The sequence below is a fragment of the Phacochoerus africanus genome, chromosome 11 (assembly GCF_016906955.1).
Source record: "Phacochoerus africanus isolate WHEZ1 chromosome 11, ROS_Pafr_v1, whole genome shotgun sequence".
Taxonomy (NCBI): Eukaryota; Metazoa; Chordata; class Mammalia; order Artiodactyla; family Suidae; genus Phacochoerus; species Phacochoerus africanus.
In genome coordinates, this window is record NC_062554.1 from 63,156,331 (window position 1) to 63,178,086 (window position 21,756).

Genomic DNA, 21,756 nt, shown 5'->3' on the forward strand with positions numbered 1-21,756 from the left:
ACAAATAGGATCTAATTGAATTTAAAGGCTTTAGCACAGAAAAGGAAAATTCTTGACAAAACAAAAAGACAACTTAGGAGTTCCCGTCGTGGCTTAGTAGAAACGAACCTGATTAGTAACCATGAGGACACAGGTTCGAACCCTGGCCTTGCTCAATGGCCTAAGGATCTGGCGTTGTCATGAGCTGTGGTGTAGGTTGCAGACATGGCTTAGATCTGGCACTGCTGTGGCTGTGGTGTAGGCCAGCAGCTGTAACTCCGATTCAGCCCCTAGCCTGGGAACCTCCATATGCCTTGGGTGCAGCCCTAAAAAGACAAAAAAAAAAAAAAGTAATATAGTGCAGTCACAGTGGAAACAGTATGGAGGTCCTTCAAAAAACTAAAAATAGAACTACCATATAAATCAGCAATTCCACTCCTAGGTATATATCCAACATAGCAAAAACACTGATTAGAAAAGATATATACACTCACATGTTCATAACAGCATTATTCACAATAACCAAATGTGGAAGCAACATGTGTCCATCAGCAGATTAATTCATAAAAAAGAGGTTGTTTATGTATACAATGGAATATTCAGCTATAAAGAAAAGAATGAAATTCTGCCATTTACAACACATGGACGGACTTGAAGGGTATTAGGCCAAGTGCAATAACTCAGAGAGAGAAATACTATGTGATATCACTTATATGTGAAACCTAAAAAAATAAACCAATGAACATAACAAAAGCAAAACAGACTCATAGATATAGAGAACAAATAGGCAGTTACTAGTGGGGAAAGCAGAGGGGGGAGGGGCAATATAGGGATAAAGGACTAAGATACAAACTGCTATGTATAAAATAAATAGGCCATAAGGATATATTGTACAACACAAGGGATTTAGCCAATATTTTAAAAGTGGAATATAACCTTTAAAAATTGAGAATCACTCTGTTATACCTGAAAATTATGTAATATTGTACATCAGCTATATCACAATAAAAATAACAAGTATATATTATACAACACAGGGATACATTGCTTTATTTTATAATAACTATAAAGGAGTATAATCTATAAAAATATTGAATCATTATGTTCAATATTGATTCTAAACACTGAATCACTAAAACTAACATAATATTATAAATCAACTATACTTCAATTTTTTAAGTGTTTATGTGAAGTTTTAATTTTCATTCAAGTTTTATATGTCTCCATGCTTTGGATATACACAAATTTTATCATCTGTATTTGCCTCCATCAAAGTTATTGATTTAAATGTTGGTACTAGAAAGATTAAATTGTGAAGCAGGCAACTGGGATGTCACCAAATGGAACTTCTGATATGATGCCAACTCCACACTGATCTAAGCATGGACTTCATCTATTTTTTTCTATGCGTCACAGCCTCTCTTCTGTTTTAATTGTTATGTTCTTTTCCACAGCACATTCTGTTCAGTTTAACATTATACAGAACTAGCTAGAACAAACAGCTATTTCCTTCCCTAAGACGATAACTGCCTTATCCTTACTTACTTTCAGTCAGAAGTTCCCTTAGATAGATTTAGCCAACGAATCTACCACAGCATAATTTAACTTGCTTTTGTACATTGCTGCCCATTTAATAGAACCAAATTGATCATGTTAGATATTTGTAACCCCCCATAAAATACCATGGCCCTTAAGCCTCTTTACCAGCAGTTTGATATATATTTTGGTTAGTTTTCCATAATATTTTTAAAGAAGTAATGTTTGCATGTAAAGAACAGAGTAAAGTTTATAGCATACTCTCAGGAAAGTCGTTTATTTATTCCCATTACTCTACTAAATGCAGTGTAGGGCTTAGTACCATTAAGCCCTATTTACAATAGTGGAAAAATGCTTCCTGTTAATATTCTTTATTCACTCAACAAACATATTAACTAATTTCATACTATGCACCAGGCATATACTAGGTACTAAAAAGACACAAATGCAAGTCCCTGCAGTATAAGGGCTCACTGTTCAGGAGAAAATACTAAAGAAAATCCATTATCAGAGTGTAATTTTATAAGGCAGTGTATAGCACTTATACACTAATTATTATGGAAAGCACAAAATGTCAATCAGCAGAGAAGAGGGCAGGCTTTCTAGAGGGTATGATGATACTTCTTTCAAGTGATGGAGCAGATATAAAGTTCACCTGAAAGAGTGAAAAATATGGAATGATAGAGAAATACTATTTTATTGTTTCCAACTGCTCAGAGTAACTAGCCATGAGAACAAACTAAGGTCAATATGATGATGTTTCATAATGAAAAAGAATATACATTTTTGTAATTCACATTTCCAATAAGTGAATCCACTTTTGCCTCATAAGCTTCCTCCTTCTAGTAGATTAATATATTAGCCTTATAAACTTTCTTAAGATTGTTTTACAGCCCTTTGATTTTTATAGAGTCAAAGATAAACTTCAGTCTAGCCAATAATCAAAAGATTGTAAATTCTAAATCAGTGCTATCTGAACTAACTTGATTTCGCTATAGCTTTCTGATATTCAGAAAAAATTTTTTTAGGAAAATGCTTCTCTTAGAATCATTTTATCTTAAATAAATTGTAGCAAATTCTATTTGCTAGGAAATTCAGCTATTTAATCTGTATTTGTGCTTAAATATCATCTTTAGACAGTGCTTGTATTTTAAGTAAATATGAGTTAAACCTAGCTGTTTTGAAAGCTGTCTCTTCAGGTTTTTTTTGTTGTTTTGTTTGTTTTTTGTTTGTTTGTTTGTTTTTGCTTTTGAGGGCCTCACTAGCAATATATGGAGGTTCCCAGGTGAGGGGTCTAATTGGAGCTACAGCTGCCGGCCTATGCCACAGCCACAGCAGCACCAGATCCAAGCCGTGTCTGTGACCTACACCACAGCTCACAGCAATGCCACATCCTTAACCCACTGAGCAAGGCCAGGGATCAAACCTGCAACCTCATGATTCCTAGTCTGATTTGTTTCTGCTGAGCCATGACAGGAACTCCATCCTTATCTTAGTTTGGAGCAAAGTCTCTCACCTTATTCTGTCTCCAATTTCCATCCCCAAATTCCAAATGGTTTTTAATTCAATGTAACAATAAGCTCCATGAAGACAGAAACTGTGTGTCCTGGCTGCATCTTATCCCTAACCTCAGCATCTGGACCGGAGACATAGTTGATATACTTTTGTTTATTAATAAGAACATCTTCCCTTTATAACTTTGGCCAAACTAAATTTTACCCAGATTTGTCTAAACATATAGACATCTACTTCCACCAACATAAGAAGTAGCACACATGGACACAAAGCTTCCTTTTGACAGGTGTATACAACTCAACCCAATGATAAAGATTATTACTTGAGCTCCAGGAAAAGAATCGTGATGTCATTATCAATTTTGCAAAATTACACAAGTTAAATCCCCAAAAGGAGTGCCTTGCCTTGGCTCTGAAATTACTCTAGGGGCTCAGACAACAGAACCAGTTCTCATCACTCAAAATCCTCTTAAAACTGAACTGACAGAGGAGCCAACTGCATTTTAAAGCACTTGAAAAACAAAAATGTTGACTCTGAGTGTAAAGTTGATCCTTGTTTAACTGTTTCAAAAGCAACCTAAATGTCTATTGACAGAGGCATGGATTAAAGAAGGTGTGGTACATATATACAATGGAATATTATTCAGCCATAAAAAGAATGAAATAATGCTGCTTTGAGCAACATGGATGGTCCTAGAAATTATCTTACTAACCTCACTTAGACAGTGAGAGACAATCATATGATATCACTTATATGTGGAATCTAAAAAAGAATATAAATGAACTTATTTGAAGAACAGAAACAGACTCACAGACTTTGAAAAACTTATGGTTATCAAAGGGGACAAGTTAGGGGGTGGGAGAGGTGGACTAGGGGTTTGGGATGGAAATGTTCTAAAATTAGGTTGTGATGATAGTTGTACAACTATAAATGTAATAAAATTCATTGAATTATTTTTAAGAAACTAAACCTCAGACTGAAAAAAAAAAAACTATGCCTGGTTCATCAAGGCTAATTCTAGTGGTCTGTAATGATGTTGATATGGACAAACACAGTTGGAATGCTTATTTAGAGACAGGCATTGTGCCAAGCACTTTGTCTAATCTCATCAAAGCCTCATAACAATTGTTTAATGTTGGAACTATTAACGAGCCCCATTTTACTGGAGAAAATAAGGATTCTAACTTATATAATTGCCCATGGTTATAAAGCCATTAAATGCAATAAGATTCAGATATCAACCCAGTCTGACCCAAGAGCCCTTCTGTTTAACTCTACTGTGTACTACTTATAAAATTATCTGGTCTTGAGAAAAAAAAATAGTATTTCTTTGCTTTATAAAATAGTTTCAATTTTTAGAACTTGGTTAGATAAGAAACTCAGACATTCAGTCTTGCCAAGGACATTGCATTCAATCATACTGAAACATATGGAAATAGTTTACACTTCAGTTTGACTCCAACATCACCAGCCCTCTATATTACATCTGCAGATCCAAGCAATTCAAAGGCAAGTTCCAATGATAAATAATGGTAAAAACAACAAAAAAGTGCTTTTAAGTTTTCATTTGTTTACTGATATTTTAATGTGTAGATATAATGCACTGAGATCCTGAATTGCCAAACAAATACAAACTTGACTCATAGTGACTTTAAAGAGAATTTTATTGCTTTCATTTTGCATACTGCTGCCAGTATGGTTGAAAAAATTGGAAGGTGCATTCAGGAAAAAAAAGAAAGAAAATACTGTGGGAAAAATCCAGGAAAGTCCCAAAAAGCAAAACTTGAATTTTCCATGCTGGAAACTATTTATGTAGCATTTATATTGTATTAGTAATCTAGAGATAATTTAAAGAATACAGGAGGATGTATGTAGGTTCTGTGCAAATACTACCCCATTTTTTACAATGGACTTAAGCATCTGTGGATGTGGGTATCCCCAAAGGATCCTGGAATCAGCCCCCACAAATATCAAGGAAGGACTGTATTATGCAATTTGAAGCTAGTGTTTGAAAATAAAAATACCTTGACTTCAGAGTTCAGATCATTGTATCCTTGTATATGAGTCAGAAACCACTTCTTATTTACATTCTAACATATACATACACTTAATAACAACACCACACCAAATTAATCACCTGAATGTTGTCATACACTCATCTCATTTTTTACCAAATCACTGAAAACTGTAGCAAAGTTATCATCTGAGCCTTGATTCTGGACTAGGAAAGTTAAACACCTTGCTCATAGAAAAAGGCAACTGATTCCTGACCTAGATATTAGTGAATAAATAGATGAATAAATAAGGAAGAAAGAGTATGAAATGTATGAGGATCTTCACAAACTTGGATTTTTTTAATTGCTCTTAAATGGTATGATCTGAGAGCAAACACCATTTTAGCTTTACTGACTTTGAATGCAATGAAGCCCAATATATATAAAGAACTCTGCTGATAAAAGAGGCAAGATCCCATGGTCTTCTCTTTTTTAACTCTTTGAAATGAAGTATAGCCTCTTGTAAAAGAAACAAACATCAGAAAACTAAGATGGGATAGTGAGTGCTTTTATCAGTTCCTTTGGTGTCAGAGCAGGTGCTTTGGTGCCTTTCTCCTACTGTGGTGAGCGGTGAGCTATAACTGACAGTTTTCCTAAGGCTTAATAGCTTCCTCAGTAACAATAGACAATACCAATACTATTGAGCACTTAATACATCCCTAGTTGACAAATAACAGGACTAAAGCTGAGGGGCACTAACTGGTCCAGACTCACACAGTCTGAAAGAGATTAATTCAAACCGTCTACCTCCAAAAACCAGGCTCCTTCTGCTAGTCCGGGCTGCCTCTTTCAGTGTTGCAAAAATCTAAGGAGATTTAATCTCAAGATTTGGCAGGAAAGTAATAATTTTCTGTGAATAATGATGAGAAAGCAATATACATAACTGATTCAGTGCAGTTGTAGGATTAGAGTTGAATATTTATTTACTGGTCTGTGGAAGAGACTGCAATGCTGCTTATGTAAGACTTGGTTATTTATTGTAATTAATTTATGAATTCCTACAACCTTTCCATTTCTTTACACTGTACCCTAGTGCTGAGTCATAACAGCAACTACTGTTTGCCTAGATAAAGCCTTACTCTCTGCATATGCAGAAGCATCTATTGAGGAGTTCCTGGATAGAGCTATTTAAATTTTCTTACAAAAGCCTCTTTGATAACATGCTGATTTCACAGACACTAAATCACCATACTTGGGTCTTAAACAATTTAATGCAAAGGACATTATCATAATGCACAACATTTTTGTAGAGGAAATAATAAACCCAACCTTAGCATGTGCAGCCTCCTGATTTACTAAAGAATACTTGCCAACATTCAGAATCAAGTTTAAGATTTGATTGGCATTAATATTTCTTAACTTTATCACTTAAGGAAGGTTTATTTGCATAAGGCATAAAATAAAGGTGGAGACAGGAGGATACAAATTAAGATGTGAAAATTCTCAGCCCCCGAATGTACTCATTTTAATTGAAATTCTTCTTTATTTTCTCTGACCAGTGTCCCAGGGTTGATTGGTACCTAGAGAGGTAGAAGATGGGTACAGCCTCCCCAGGGGGAGTTTCAGAAGGAGGCTGAAGGAGGCTGGTTGTCACAATGATTGACATTAAATAGGTAGAGACCCAGAATGCGAAATATTCTGCAAAGTGCCAGAAGAAGGAGCGTCCCCGTTCTTGATCCCAATGAGCAGCACTGGAGGGCCCCACCTAGGCACTGCTACACAAGGTGATGGAGCATATTTGTGTCACCTCATCAGCCAGACATTTCAGTCACACTACAGCAATGACAGAGGGTCACACAGAGGTTAGATTTGGAAGAACGGTAGGAAAGCAAGTGATTTTTTAAATATGTGATTATCACCCTTCTATTTGATTCTTTAGGAAAATGTTGAAGATGGCCGAGCAAGTATTTATCAATCTGTCATCACCAACACCAGCAAAGAAATGTCCTGTTTCAGTGACTTTCCAATGCCTGAAGATTTTCCAAACTTCCTGCACAATTCTAAGCTCCTGGAATACTTCAGGATTTTTGCCCAAAAGTTTGATCTTCTAAAATATATTCAGTTCCAGGTATTTTATTTTAGGAGGGGAACGGTTTTCTCTGCATTGGTTTAGCTCACATTTAAGAGAAGAACTTACTCTTATAATGAAAGAAATTGTAAACCAAACTACTCTAATCCAATTCTTTTCTGAAAAATAACAGCATAATAGAAAACCCCCAAAGTAGTGTCATTACCCCAGATATTATAGATTATATACATCAACAGAAGAATAATAGCAGTTAAAACTAATGGTTTGACTGATGATATTGATGGTGAAACTGCATTTAAACTAATATCTATAACCACTGACGACTCCTAGCCTCATTTTCTTTGAAAGGACATATGACATCATCTTCCAATTGCCTGAGGAGACATAAACCAGCTCAGGTCAGTCGTATTTCTAATAACCTCCTAAGTAATACTGAAGGTGTTGGTCCTTGAACCACATTTTAAATAGCAAGACTCCACAGTACCTTAGCAAATAAACCACCCTGAATTTCAAATCTGAAATCTTTACTCTCAGCCAAAAATACCCAGACATTTTACAGCCTTTTCAGAAGCTTCTTACTGATATTCCACATACATTTTTCAATTGGAACAGCTTCAAAAATTGCCAACCCAGCATTCTGAAAAGTATCTAAAAATTTGAAAAACATGTATAGGGAATCAAATATTTGCCAAGAGGAGAAAGAAGTACGCCATTCCTCTAAAGGTGACAAAAGCTTTGCTTTCTTTGACATTGCTTCTTAAATATAGCAGGCACACACAACCTTTATGTACACTTTTAAAAATGCACAAACCTCCAGACAGCAAACAACATTAAAAAAAATCAAACCGATAAATTATTTAATCCAAATGAGATCATAAAGTGAATTGCTAGCATGATGTACTCTGTTTTAAAAATAACAAATACAAACAACTTACCATTGGTGGAGTGCCATCTCTGTGCCAGGCACTATGTGAAGTGCTTCCCAGGTAACATTTTCTCTAATACAGAGTCCGCATAGAGGTGGGTGGTTTTGATAAAATGTTCTTGATAAACAGTGACTGTGTAACCACTTGAATGATGAACATGTCTTTCTTATCTTGCCCAGAGTTTTTTCTTGCTTTTCTGGGTCTCTCTCAAGTACTTATTCAGTCTTTGACACGCAGGTTCCCACTGCCAGTCAGACCTCGCACAAAGCAGCACATCCTTGGTAGCACCTGCCAAAGAAGGAGCAGGGTGCACTTAACAATCTCTGCCTTAAGTGGCCTGAAATGGATTCAAATGGAACCTGAATGGAGTCAGAATTTACACTTCACCCATCCTTAATCCCAGGGCAGTGGACCGGGCCCCTGTTATGCCAGAGTCATTCTCAATGATACCTTCTCTATGTTTGGTTCAAGACAACTGTCCTCAGCGTGAAAAAACGCCCAGATTTCTCATCCTCTGGCCAATGGACAGTTGTTACTGAGAGCAATGGCAAGGAGCAAAGTGCTGTCTTTGATGCAGTCATGGTTTGCAGCGGCCATCACATCCTCCCTCACATCCCACTGGAGTCATTTCCAGGTGAGACCTGCGGGGAACCCCAGCGTTGGGGAGTAGGTGTCCAGGTACTTTATTTTCAGGTTGGATTGATGGGCAGAATTAGCTAGGCATAATATTAAGATCAGCATACAGCAATAAAGATCAAAGATTCCAAACACCATCTTTGCTTCTTTCAACCTCTTATATCTTCATTCTCAGGGATTTTAGCCAACCTCTTCCAAAGTTACTAAATCTTATTCAGAATTTTGCAAATTCTCACCCAAATTAGTTCTCTGTTGGAGAGGCTCTTTCAGCCACGTGCTTACCTTGGCTTTACCTGTGACTTTGTTACATCTTTGCAGACTTTTTACAGCGCCATGCCCACAGCCAGAATTACAGGGGAAACTCCTAGAAATAAGTGCTCCTACAGGACAGTGATGGCTACAGGGAGCACAAGGGAAGATGGTACCTCCCAAGCCCTTCCCTCGAAGGAGAGCATACTTCCTTCCCAAGGCCTTCAGGAAAACATCTAATGCTGTGGTTCAGGCCAGCCCTCACATTATTCAAACCACCTGAGGAGCTTTTAAAGTTTTAAAGACCTTCAAATATTTGATTGCTCTGGGGTAGGCCTAGGTCAATTAAGGGTTGCTCAAGTGATTTAAATATGCAGCCAGTATTGAGGTTTACCGGTCAAAAGCAATGAAATTCAAACAGAATCACTTGGAACAGATTTAAGCCCACAATTTGCTAGGCTTCACCCCTAGGTCTGGTGTGAGGTCTGGTGTGAGGCTAAGAATTTGCATTTCTGTCAAGTTCCCAGGTGATGTTATTAACACTGACCAAGGGACCACACTTTCAGGACTAATGATCTCAAGACTCCTTCAAGCAACCCGCCACCAAAGACAAATACTTTAATAAAGTCATGTTTTTCTGAGATGATGATTTTCAAAAACACTTGTCCAGACATCCACTGGGATCCAGAGTTAGGAGTCGGGAGGGATTTGCATCAGGCCTGCCGGGGCCCAGGCTAATTAACGCCCCTTCATTCCCACTGACTGCCCCCCTGCATCAGAACCCCATTGGGCAGAGCCTCCTACCTGGCCTTCCAGTCTCCATGTGCCCACCACCAGTGTTCACTTTGTGGTTAAAGTGATCTGTCTACTATGCACATCTTATCAGATCTTTTCCCAGCTGAAAACACTTCATGGGCTTCCTGCTGCCCCAAAGACAACCTGGTATCAAGACCTTCCAGGACATACCCTTTAAGACCCTCCAGTTCTTCTGTGCTTCCCCTGTGAGCCCCTTTTCTGCCCTGCTTGGGCCTCTGTGTCCAGCCCACCTGGTGGACTTCTGTGCCTCTGCGACCAACTCATAGGCCCCTTCATCCCTGCCTTCTCCCAGCATCTACTTACAGCTAGTGTTACCCTCAAGTAAGACCCTGAGTGGGGAGCCTATCTGCCTCTGGGTGCGGGGCTGCAGTTTAATCGCACATACAGACTGGACTCTTAATCCAAGGACTGGGAATCCCTGGCTAGGAGTTGGGGAAAGTGGCTGTGAATGCATTTTGTAAACTGTAAGAATGTCACAATATTAGGTATTGTCTCCATTGCTCAAAAAATAAAATCTAAAGGAAAGAAAAAAAGAGGCTTGTTCAGTAAGTTGCTGACTTATTGCAATGTGAAAACCAACTCTCACCTAATGTCCCTTGTTTTTAGTTTATTTTAGTTTTTGTTTGCTTTTGCAAAATAAGAATATTCTAATTATTACCCAAATACAATAACAGCACTTCATAATATGTTTAAGAAACATATAAAAGAATATATGCTATGTGATGTTGAAGTATCATTATACAATCCAAAATACGGTAATTGGTAGTTGGAAACCAGCACTTTACTTTGCTCTATTCATCAAAACCATTTATTTGTTCTCTAATAAATATATAAGCTACAGTCTCTGAAATCAACCATTTTGGCCCTGTACCATATGCTTAACCTAACATTTCTCATATGTTTTGTACTTTGAGTTTTCCAGTTGCCGCTGATATTATAACCCCCCTGAGAGGAAGAGACAAAACAAATGATTGGCCCCAGAAAGCAAAAATTGACATTGAGTATTACTGAAATTAATTTGACATAGTCCATTGATTTTTCTCTTCTTCTCCCCAAAGGTATCCAGAAGTTCAAAGGCCAGTATTTCCATAGCCGCCAGTACAAGCACCCAGAAGGATTTGAAAGGAAACGCATTTTGGTGATTGGAATAGGAAACTCAGCCTCAGATATTGCAGTTGAGTTGAGTAAGAAGGCTGCTCAGGTAAGATGCTCTCTGATTACCGCGGGTGGTGGAAAAGAGGAAAGGGGAGGGGCATATTGGAAAATCCCACTCATATAACCAAGGTTCTATTACTCATTCATGTTAATTGGACAGTTGGTTGATCAATTTCTCAGTGCAATATCAGAGAAAATCTGGAAATCAAGAAGCCAGAGTTTATCTCCCACCTCTGCCTCTAATCAACCAGGTAACCTAGCTGAGTCATTTTATTTCTCTGGGCTACTGTTCCCTTACTTAAGTTTGGACCAGATGACTTTCAGCACAAAAGGCCTTGTTTCTACCCAGGAGGCTTAGTGAATTGACCTGTTCATGCTTGGGGGCATGCCTTTTAGAAATTTAGTGCATATTTGAATTCTACTTAAAATGTAAACAATCCTTAGTTACCAAGGATCATGAAAAGAAAGATTAAATAGATAGTAAGACTCCCAATCAAGATCATAAATATTTAAGTGCTCCCTGAGGTCTTCCAACCATTGTTATCTTTGCACCTGCTTAGAAACATTACAAGATGTAGATAATGTTGGTAAAGATGGTTGGGAATGGCAGAAAATAAATCCCTTTTAGAAGGACAGATCTAAGTGAAGATTGGGAAATAGCTAACGTTCATTTCCCAAAGCATTTCTTCCTCTTAACAGGGCACAGACCAGAGGCCCTATCACTCTCACACTATCCTTCTCAGCCTGGCATCTTCTGTCCAGATGGCACTTATCGCGTCTATGTCAACAATCGGCAAAACTGTCCTGTCTTGAGGCTCACACTGTCAGCACTCAGGATGCCCAGAATCAAATATGATAAACACACGTTGCCTCCCTAGCAGGTTAATGAAGGGGTTCCACTGGGACCTGTCAGAGTTACCATCCTGGAGATAGAGGAGGCCACTAACACCAGAAAAAGATTCACTAGACTCAAGACCTCACCTTTTTTGTGGAAAGAAACCATTCTTCCCTTGTTAAAGCATTAAGACCTCTCTGTGAATAACAAGTGAGGAAGAAGTAACTGTAAAGAAAAGCCATCCCGGGTAGGGGAGCCACTAGCTCTAGGCTCCTTCTTGTTGGGAATAAATACCTGCCAAGATTGAGGAAGGGTATGTGATAAAAGGAGCTGACTTAGTTGTCAACCAAGTAAAGCTCCATACTAGATCACTCCATGTTGCAGGTTAGTGATTTGGACTTAGAACTGATGTTCCAGGAATTGCTCTCATGGCACAGAGGAAGCTATTCCAACTAGGAACCATGAGGTTGCAGGTTCGATCCCTGGCCTCCCATGGTGTGTTAAGGATCCAGTGTTGCCATGAGCCATGGTGTAGGTCACAGACGCAGCTCAGATCCTGCATTGCTGTGGCCGTGGTGTGAGCTGGCAGCTGGAGCTCCAACTGGACCCCTAGCCTGGGAACCTCCATATGCTGCAGGTGCAGGCTGAAAAAGCAAAAATAATAAAAATATATATAAATTAAAAAAAATTAAGAACAGATGTTCCAAAGATGTTAAATCTTAAATCGCAAGAGTCTGTTTCCTATATGGGCCTTACTATGTGAAAAGCTTGTCTATCATGCTAGAGTCAATATTAAGAAACCACCTTGGCTGTATTTTTGTGCTTTCCATTAATCTTTAAATAGTGTCTCTTCAATATTTATTAGATTAATAACATAACTGATAATTATGATAAAATCTCTTACACAGAAAATGTACTCAACCCCTCTGTGAGAAGACTTACTAGAGACTTTATAAGAGCTTTGTATGTAAGGGAAAGAACCAGGCGCATCTGCGAAGCTCAAAAATCACAGCCTCAACTCACCATCTCCTGAGTGTGCCCTTCTTCTGGTAAAGGAGGTTCACGTTCATAAGTGTACAGCATGCTCTACCACAATCCAAAAGCACCACTAGGGTGCTCTAGGGTGGTGCTGAGTCATTCACATACTTCCCCACCAAAAATCAGATCTCTGGCATTTGGCCTAAAGCATGCATCTCAGAGAAAGTAGCCTGATCCTACATCCTCAAGCGTATCACACTGCTGCAGCTAGTGGAGCTAGCCAGATTAGACTCCCCAGTGGTAGAGATGATGACAGCAGAAAGAGAGTGAACAAAATACACAGAGTTTCCCATGTAAAACATGATCGATCCTAAGGAAAAATGGAAGACAATAGTAATGGAAAGAGACATCCATGGAAATACTTAAGTATAGTATCTAATACTTAATTGAAGTATTGCCAAGTCAACAAAATGGCAACAGCAGGATAAAATCAGGACATAAATATATTACCACATAGTGACCAACACCATTTTATGTAGGTGCTACTCCATAAGCTAAGGACTTGAGGCCTTTCTCAGCAAAAGTTGTCCCTAAATTCTGACTCACTCCAGATTTATGGTACTAGATGAAACTCCACTCCTTCAGCCTCATTTACAAAATAATAATAATAGCTAGTAGCAATTATCACTTGCCAGGCAATATTTTCAGTACTTTACATATATCATTTCATTTAACCTGTATAATAATTCTATGAAGCAGGTGTTATTATTACCCCCATTTTATGGAGAAAGAGAATGGAGGCACAGAGAGACTGAAATAACTCACCCAAGGCAACACAGCTTGTAAATGGGGGGGCTGCAATTCAAACCCAAGCAGTCTGGATTCAGAGTTTGGATCTAGAATCCATGATCTTAAACTCCTAAGCTGATCAGTTTCCTTGCAAATGAATCTTGTCTGTTTATCAAAGTCAGCCTTATACAACAGAACTCATAGAACAGCATGTAAAATTTTGAGAAGCAAATCAAATGTGCATGTGATCAGTGGGGGAGTAAACAAGGTAAAACATATATTTGAAAAGAGATTTAAAAATACATCTTTATGAAGTTCCCACCATGGCTCAGTGTTAATGATACCAACTAGTATCCATGAGGACACGGGTTTGATCCCTGGCCTTGATCAGTAGGTTAAGGATCCAGCGTTGCCATAAGCTGTGGTGTAGGCCTCAGACGCAGCTTGGATCCTGCATTGCTATGGCTGTGGTGCAGGCCAGCGGCTGCAGCTCTGCTTAGACCCCCTAGACTTGGAATTTCTATATGCCACATGTGTAGCCTTAAAAAAATAATAATAAAAAAACCAAAAAAAAATGTGCATCTTAAAAAAAAAAGGAAACATTAGTATACAAGGTAAAGAATTCATCTGAAAGGGGATTCAGATGTGCACTTTAAGAGAATGAAAATTACAGTATAAATTTGGAGTTTTTAACTTTTAAAATATATGACAAAGTTCTTTTAAATATGGGGGAAGCTGGAGTTCCCTCGTGGCACAGTAGGGTAAGGGTCCAGCCTTTTCTCTGCAGTAGCTTGGGTCACTGCTGTGGTGTGGGTTTTATTCCTGGACTAGGAACTTCCACATGCTGTAGACATGGCCAAAAAAAAAAAAAGTGTGAGAGGAAGATAATTTCCCTTGTTATCCTCCCTCTAAGCATATACAGATCCATACATTTGTGCTTATCTAGACATTGGGCTGTAATCATAAGTATAGGATTATAACTTTATACCTTAGCTCTAAAAAAACCTGGGAGTGATGGAAAAGTGAGAGGAGGGAAGGAGCATTGAACCACATCTTCAAATATGGCAAAGATTTCTGGGGTTTATAGTTAGTGTTAGCCCAAAGATTTTCTTGTGTCTCCATGAAGTACTCAAGGCTTTTGTAGTTTTCCTCTATTGGCGTAAATACCACTGTGTAACACTTTTATGATAAAGGTGACACAAAGCTGTGAAAACTAAGAGGTACTTCACTTTAAAGTCAATCATCTTAAAAAAAAAAAAAAAAGAATTTCAGGAGTTCCCACTCTGGTGCAGTGGGTTAAGAATCCTTCTGCAGGAGTTCCCATTGTGGCTGAGTGGGTTAAGCACCTGACGTTGTCTCTGTGAGGTTACGGGTTTCATCTCTGGCCTGGCTCAGTGGGTTAAGGACCCAGCGTTACTGCAAGATCTGAGATGAAGCATGGATCTGGTGGTACCGTGGCTGCAGCATAGGCTGGGGACTGCAGCATAGGCTGGGGGCTGCAACTCTGATTGGATCCCTAGCACAGGAAATTCCCTATGCCATGGATGCAAACATTCAAAAAAAAAAAGGAATCCCAACTGCAGTGGCTCAGGTTGCTGCAGAGGCACAGGTTTGATTCCCCGGCCCAGGTAAGTGGCTTAAAGGATCCAGCATTGCCTCAGCTGTGTGTAGGTCACATCTGTGGCTCAGATTCAATCCCTGGCCTAGGAACTTCCATATGCTGTAGGTTTGGCCATAAAAAAAAGAATTTAGCAAATTCTTTGGCCATATATGTGTTATATTATGTACACAGTGGGTTCCTCCCAAAGGGATGATGCTCTAATTTAAACTGCACTCCTTTTGATCACCAGGTGTTTATCAGCACCAGACATGGCTCCTGGGTCATGGGCCGTATCTCTGAAGATGGCTACCCCTGGGACATGGTCTTTCACACCCGCTTTAGCTCCATGCTCCGAAATGTCCTGCCACGAACAGTTGTAAAATGGATGATGGAACAACAGATGAATCGGTGGTTCAACCATGAAAATTATGGCCTTATACCTCAAAACAAGTAGAGTTATTTTGCCTTATGTCTTATTCATTGGTAATCAAGGTTAGCAGAGGGGCCTCTCTTTGCAGAACCAAATTGATAACATTGCAATTCAAACTGCAAGCTAACACTATCCTGGATTTTAAATTCCAAATTTGTTCTGTATGCTTTTAAAAAGTAAATATTTAAGAAGACAAAGTAGGAGTTCCCGTCGTGGCGCAGTGGTTAACGAATCCGACTAGGAACCATGAGGTTGCGGGTTCGGTCCCTGCCCTTGCTCACGGCGTTGCCGTGAGCTGTGGTGTAGGTTGCAGACGCGGCTCGGATCCCGCGTTGCTGTGGCTCTGGCGTAGGCCAGTGACTACAGCTCCGATTCGACCCCTAGCCTGGGAACCTCCATATGCCGTGGGAGCGGCCCAAAGAAATAGCAAAAAGACCAAAAAAAAAAAAAAAAGAAGAAGACAAAGTATAAGTATTATGAACTGCTCCAGAAAGAACTAAGACTAGCTCCCTAATACCCAGAGCTGTCCCATATTGGAAGAGCCTGCTTTAAGAGATTGTGACCTCCCTTTCTAAGGGTGGGATGGGAAAACTGGCCCAAATTCCACATCTGAATATTCATACTTTGCTAACTTTGTACACCATAGGGTTCTTCCCATGGGTAGTTTTGATAACAAACTTGATGCCTGTTAATCTCAAAGTTATACATCCCTGATCTTATAAACACAAGCAAACAATATGAATGTTTATTTTTCTTCAGTTATCAGGCTCCTTCCCTTAAAAAAAAAGAGAACTTTGCCATGTTTCAACAAATGCAATGTGATTGTTATATTCTAAGATCTGATACATGTGCCAGTATCCTTATTTAAAAAAAAAAAAAAAGTGGTTCTCAAATTTGCAAAAAAGCAAATTCCAGGAATACAGCCAGGTTGTGTTCCATTATCCATGCTACCACATACAGAGACTCAGAGGATATTTGGGATCACGGAAGTATCCCCCCAAAAATTAATTTTCACACTAACCCCTTAACAAGTTTCTAAACGAATGGGAATTTTAACAAATTTTTCCTTCCTTACTTATGATCAAATAGAGGTTAAATGGAACAGCAAGATAATTAAAGCAGATAATATAAAACAATATTAGAAATGTCAATGGGATAATAACAGTGGAATATTCAGAAATTAAACATATTGTTTGTCTAACATTTTGTCTAAGCCCTTAGGGATGGCTCCTATTTTGAAATGTCTTTTACCCAAATCATCTTCATCTTTTTCTTTATTTGTTGAGGGGAGAGATATGTAACATGATAATAAAGTTAGATAGTAAGGTTTGGGGTAGACCAACTAGTCAAGTTAGAAATTTCATGAATATTTAAGAAATATCTTTATTCTCAGAGCCAATCCCATAAAATATAAACTAACAAGAGAGTTTAAGACCCCTCTTTAATTACTCTTTCTGAATGTTTTCTTCTGTACGTTTCAGATACCTTATGAAAGAGCCTATACTAAATGATGATCTTCCTAGTCGCATACTCTATGGAGCCATCAAGGTGAAATCAAAAGTGAAAGAGCTCACAGAAACTTCTGCCATCTTTGAGGATGGAACAGTGGAGGAGGGCATTGATGTCATTGTCTTTGCAACAGGCTATACTTTCTCTTTTCCCTTCCTTGAAGATCCACTTGTTAAAGTAGAGGATAATATGGTCTTGCTGTACAAGTACATGTTCCCTCCTCAGCTGGAGAAGTCAACCCTTGCATGCATTGGTCTCATCCAGCCCCTAGGTTCCATTTTCCCAACTGTTGAACTTCAAGCTCGTTGGGTAACAAGAGTTTTCAAAGGTAAGTGAATGAGCAAGTGAATGGCTGAGAGTTTCATACCTGGTAAATTTCACTCAATAGTGAGTTTAGAAAAGCAGGACACCAACAAAAAATTGCCAACCTTAGCTGCTCCCACGAAAGTGACATTCTAAAAAGTTAGTAGAGAATTATCTAAATAACAAACACTGCAATAAAATAATAATAAATATCTACAATCATTCCTTTAAAATGTTAGAGAATTGAGAGATTTTCTGTTGGCATAAGTTAGGTACATATTTTTTTTCTTGGATTAATAAGAGAACAGCTAAGGAAGAAGATATATATGACTCCTAGGTTTACCTATAAGATATTTATAAATTCCTCAGAATATGTGCAAATCAAGAGACCTAGAACCTACACCATACTTAACTCTACTCCAAATGAACTCTACATACCTAAGCAGCCAACCTCACAGATCCCTACAGAGCTATGACATTATTAAAATATTTCTGTATGAGCATCATATAGCACCTTGCACTCCTCAGAAAGCTGTTACCATCTCCCTGATCCCAGGGTTCAATTCAGCTCAACAAAAATTTATTGAATACCTAGCCCTGTGCTGAAACTTGGTGAGATAGAGAAAAATGTAAATCATTTCAACATAATAAGATAAATTCTTTGTCAGAGGAATGCATGGAGTGTGTGAGAAGAAGAGAAAATGTGCTTAGCAACAGCAGAGTGGGATAAAGTGAAGGCACCTGGTCAAGGAAAACTTCCTAGATAACTGGGTTTCCCAGGTGTAGAAAAGGGAATCACTTGAGTCAAAGCACAGAGGCATGATGCAGATGAAGAATTACAAGCTATCTGACAATGTAGGTCTCTTTCCAAACTTAGCTACACATAAGACATAGTAAGGATCTTTAATGTACAATGTAGGTCTCTTTCCAAACTTAGCTATGCAAACTTAGCTATGCTGATTAAGTCTGGCCTGAGGACCTAGAATCTCCATTTAAAAAAGCTCTTCTGCCAAAGGACTCAATGACGGTGATACCTAAACAAGGACAAGACACTATCAGAGTCATGTGTTTTGAGATATTATTTCAGAATGAGTGTGAAAGAAAGATTTGAAAGGGGAACGTAATGGAGTCTCAGAGACCAGCAAGAAGGCTACTGCAATAGTCTATATACGAAAATATGATGCAACCTGAGCCAGACAAGGAGACAAAGTGGAGACATACTTAGTAATAAAATCAGCAGGACATAATTCTTTACTCCATGTATAAGAATGAGAGGAAGTGGAGTTCCCTTTTTGGCTCAGCAGTTAATGAACCTAACTAGGATCTATGAGGATGTGGGTTCAATACCTGGCCTTGCCTAGTGGGTAAGGATCTGGTGAGAGGAAGAGAGCAGAATCAAAGATGACATGCAAAAACCGAATGGAGAGTAGAGCTGTGACCAGAGAAGGGGCATCTGGAAGAGGATGCAAGTCCGAGCAGGAGGACTTCAATAATGAGCTGAGTTTTGGATTTGTTGAATCCGAGAGGTCTGATGGCTAGACCTATCCAGGGGAGCTGACCATTTTTCAACATGTCTGAAGTTCTGGGGACCCTTGTGACAGGAGATGGAATCATGAGCCCACAGTGATAACTCACATCAATTTAATTTCTCCATCTCCATCTGCCCTTCTTAATTTTCACTGCTCTCTCTCTCACCTGGTTTACTTCAACAGTCTCTTACCTGGTCTTGCTACCTTTAAACTCCCCTCCCTGAAGTCTAGATTCCAAAATTCAGCACCTCAGAAGATCTTTCCAAAAGGCAAATCTGCTCTTGTCACCTCCTGCAAAAACCCTCCCATGGCTTCCCACCACTTTCAGAATAGAGCTCAAGCCACCTGGCACAGATTCCAGACTTCTCAAGCTCACCTTCCCTCTCCAACTTCTTCTCTCACCCCCTCCACCTCAGAGTTCATGCTATAGCCTGGTGCTCCATGGGCAGTAACACCTAGAAATCAGTGTGAGTGGGATGCCCTGGAGTTCAACAAAACAGCAGCCCTGACTGGTATATTGTGGGTAAATGGCCAAAATTTAATTGTAGGAATCAACTACTAGATAAAGCAATGATAATGAATCAAACCCACTACTCAAACTAACCTATTTTCTAGGCTTATGTACCTTGCCCTCGGAGAGAACTATGATGGCAGACATTATCAGCAGGAATAAAAGAAGAATTGACTTGTAAGAACTTTTAAAAATTCTTTACAGAGAACAGTGTATCTCCAAGTATAGTGATTTAACCACCCACAAGAACCACCTAGCTGCTGCTTAAAAATGGAAATTCTTGGGAGATAACCCAGACCAACTGAATCAGAATCTCTGGATGAGACTGGGAATTTCAATTTTTATGTTCTTCCTAGGTGATTCTCATACTAGTTTAAGATACAGAAACTTTTTTTATATTGTGTTTTTTTTTGAAATTTTATTTTTAATTTTTTACAGAATGAAATACATATGTTTAAACACAATTATATTCATACAGATTATTATATCATGGGTCTTAAGAAACAGATTAAGTGACTCCCTCTGGAGAAGTGGAATGGAAAATATGCTGAGACAAATAGGAAATTTATTCTATACTTTATCCCATTTTGTATGGCATTCATCTTTACTATTTAGTATTATCTATTAAATTCAATTTTTCTTAAAAAATTAGCATTATATTAAAATTGTCTATATTATGCAACTAAAATTTATAAAGAAGAAAGCCTTATATACCATTAAATATTTTATATAGCATAATAAAAAGAATAACTTAACTGGTAAGAATAGCAAAAATAATACACCCTCTGAAAATAAATAAAATATAAAATGCATAAGTTGGTTAAAAAACAGTGTAACTATATAAATATGTCCTCACAATTTGCTACATCTTATTGATTCTTCAACATAGGCATTACACCATTCTAGGTGATGTGATAAGACATTATAGACCTTACATTGTACGATGGAGAGAAATGGTTATTAATAATACAATTGCAGAACTCTATTATTTAATTGTACAGTTGCATTATTTAATTATAATTATCATAAATTCTTTGATGGAGAGGAAATCAGAATCAGACCTAAGAAGATGTCAGCATTCCAAGAATGATGTCAAATGACCCCCTTCATGGTGGATTATGCACTTATTTACTATGAGATATATTTCTTCTCCAGAGATTCCTTGTTTGTGTATCAATTGTAGATTTTTGGTTTGCAGTTAGTTCTGAAGTTTTGCTATAAGAGTCTATATGTATATGAGATTGTTTTAAGTTGTTGTTCTCTTAATTACAAGTTTATCTCCAGGGTCCTGCATTTGTACCCACCTCTTCTCATGACTTCTGATTTTGGTGGTGTAATTGTGCATGGATGATTTCATATCTTTACTGTATGTATACATTTACTATATATGGTGAGCTTTGTCATTTGTGGAATTTTTGTTTCCTGTTGTGTCTTTTCTTTTCTGCCTAGAGAAGTGCCTTTAGTATTTGTGGTAAGGCTGGTTTAGTGTTGCTGAATTCTCTCAGCTTTTGCTTATCTGTGAAGGTTTTGATTTCTCCTTCAAATCTGAATGAGAGCCTTGCTGGGTAGATTAATCTTGGTTGGAGGTTTTTTCCTTTCATCACGTTAAGTAGATCATGCCACACCCTTCTGGCCTGCAGAGTTTCTGCTGAAAAATCTGCCAATAACCTTATTGGGGTCCCCTTGTATGTTATTTGTTTCTTTTCCCTAGCTGCTTTCAAGATTTTCTCTTTGTCTTTAATTTTGGTCAGTTTGATTAATATGTGTCTTGGGGTATTCCTCCTTGGGTTTATTTTATATGGTACTCGTTGTGCTTCCTGGATTTGAGTGAGTGGTTCCTTTCCCATGTGAGGGAAGTTTTCAGCTACTATCTCTTGGAGTATTTTTTCCGTCCCCTTCTTTCTCTCTTCTTCTGGAACCCCTATAATACAGATGTTGGTGCGTTTAACATTGTCCCAGAGTTCCCTGAGACTCTCTTCAATTGTTTTCAATATTTTTTCTCTTTTCTGTTCTGCATCTGTAATTTCCACTAATCTGTCCACCCCGCCTATTCGTTCTTCTGCCTCCTGTATTCTGCTGTTAGCTGCCTCTAGTGAATTTTTTATTTCAGTTATTGTAGTTTGCATTTCTTGTTTAAGTTTTATATCTTGTATCTCTTTGGTCAGTGCTTCCTATAAGTTATCCATCTTTGCCTTGCATCATCTTCAGCATCAACAATCTAAAGTCTTATTCCTGGAGGCTGAGAATCTCCTCCTCACTTAGCTGATTTTCTGGAGTTTTTCCTTTCTCCCTCATCTGAGTTATAGTTCTCTGTCTTCATTTTTATAGGTTTTTGGTGTGGTGACCTTTTTACAGATAATAGGATTGTAGCCTCTCT

At 38.3% G+C, this 21,756-nt stretch overlaps 1 protein-coding gene across 1 annotated transcript in view; it reads left to right on the forward strand.

Annotated features, from left to right (window-relative positions):
• FMO2 (flavin containing dimethylaniline monoxygenase 2) overlaps positions 1-21,756 on the forward strand; it is a 35,893-nt gene that overhangs the window by 11,643 nt on the left and 2,494 nt on the right. The window contains exons 3-8 of the mRNA XM_047752754.1: positions 6,964-7,152; positions 8,511-8,673; positions 10,799-10,941; positions 15,348-15,547; positions 17,009-17,364; positions 19,484-19,556. Coding sequence (XP_047608710.1) covers positions 6,964-7,152; positions 8,511-8,673; positions 10,799-10,941; positions 15,348-15,547; positions 17,009-17,364; positions 19,484-19,556 — 1,124 coding nt within the window. The remainder of the gene's footprint in view (positions 1-6,963; positions 7,153-8,510; positions 8,674-10,798; positions 10,942-15,347; positions 15,548-17,008; positions 17,365-19,483; positions 19,557-21,756) is intronic.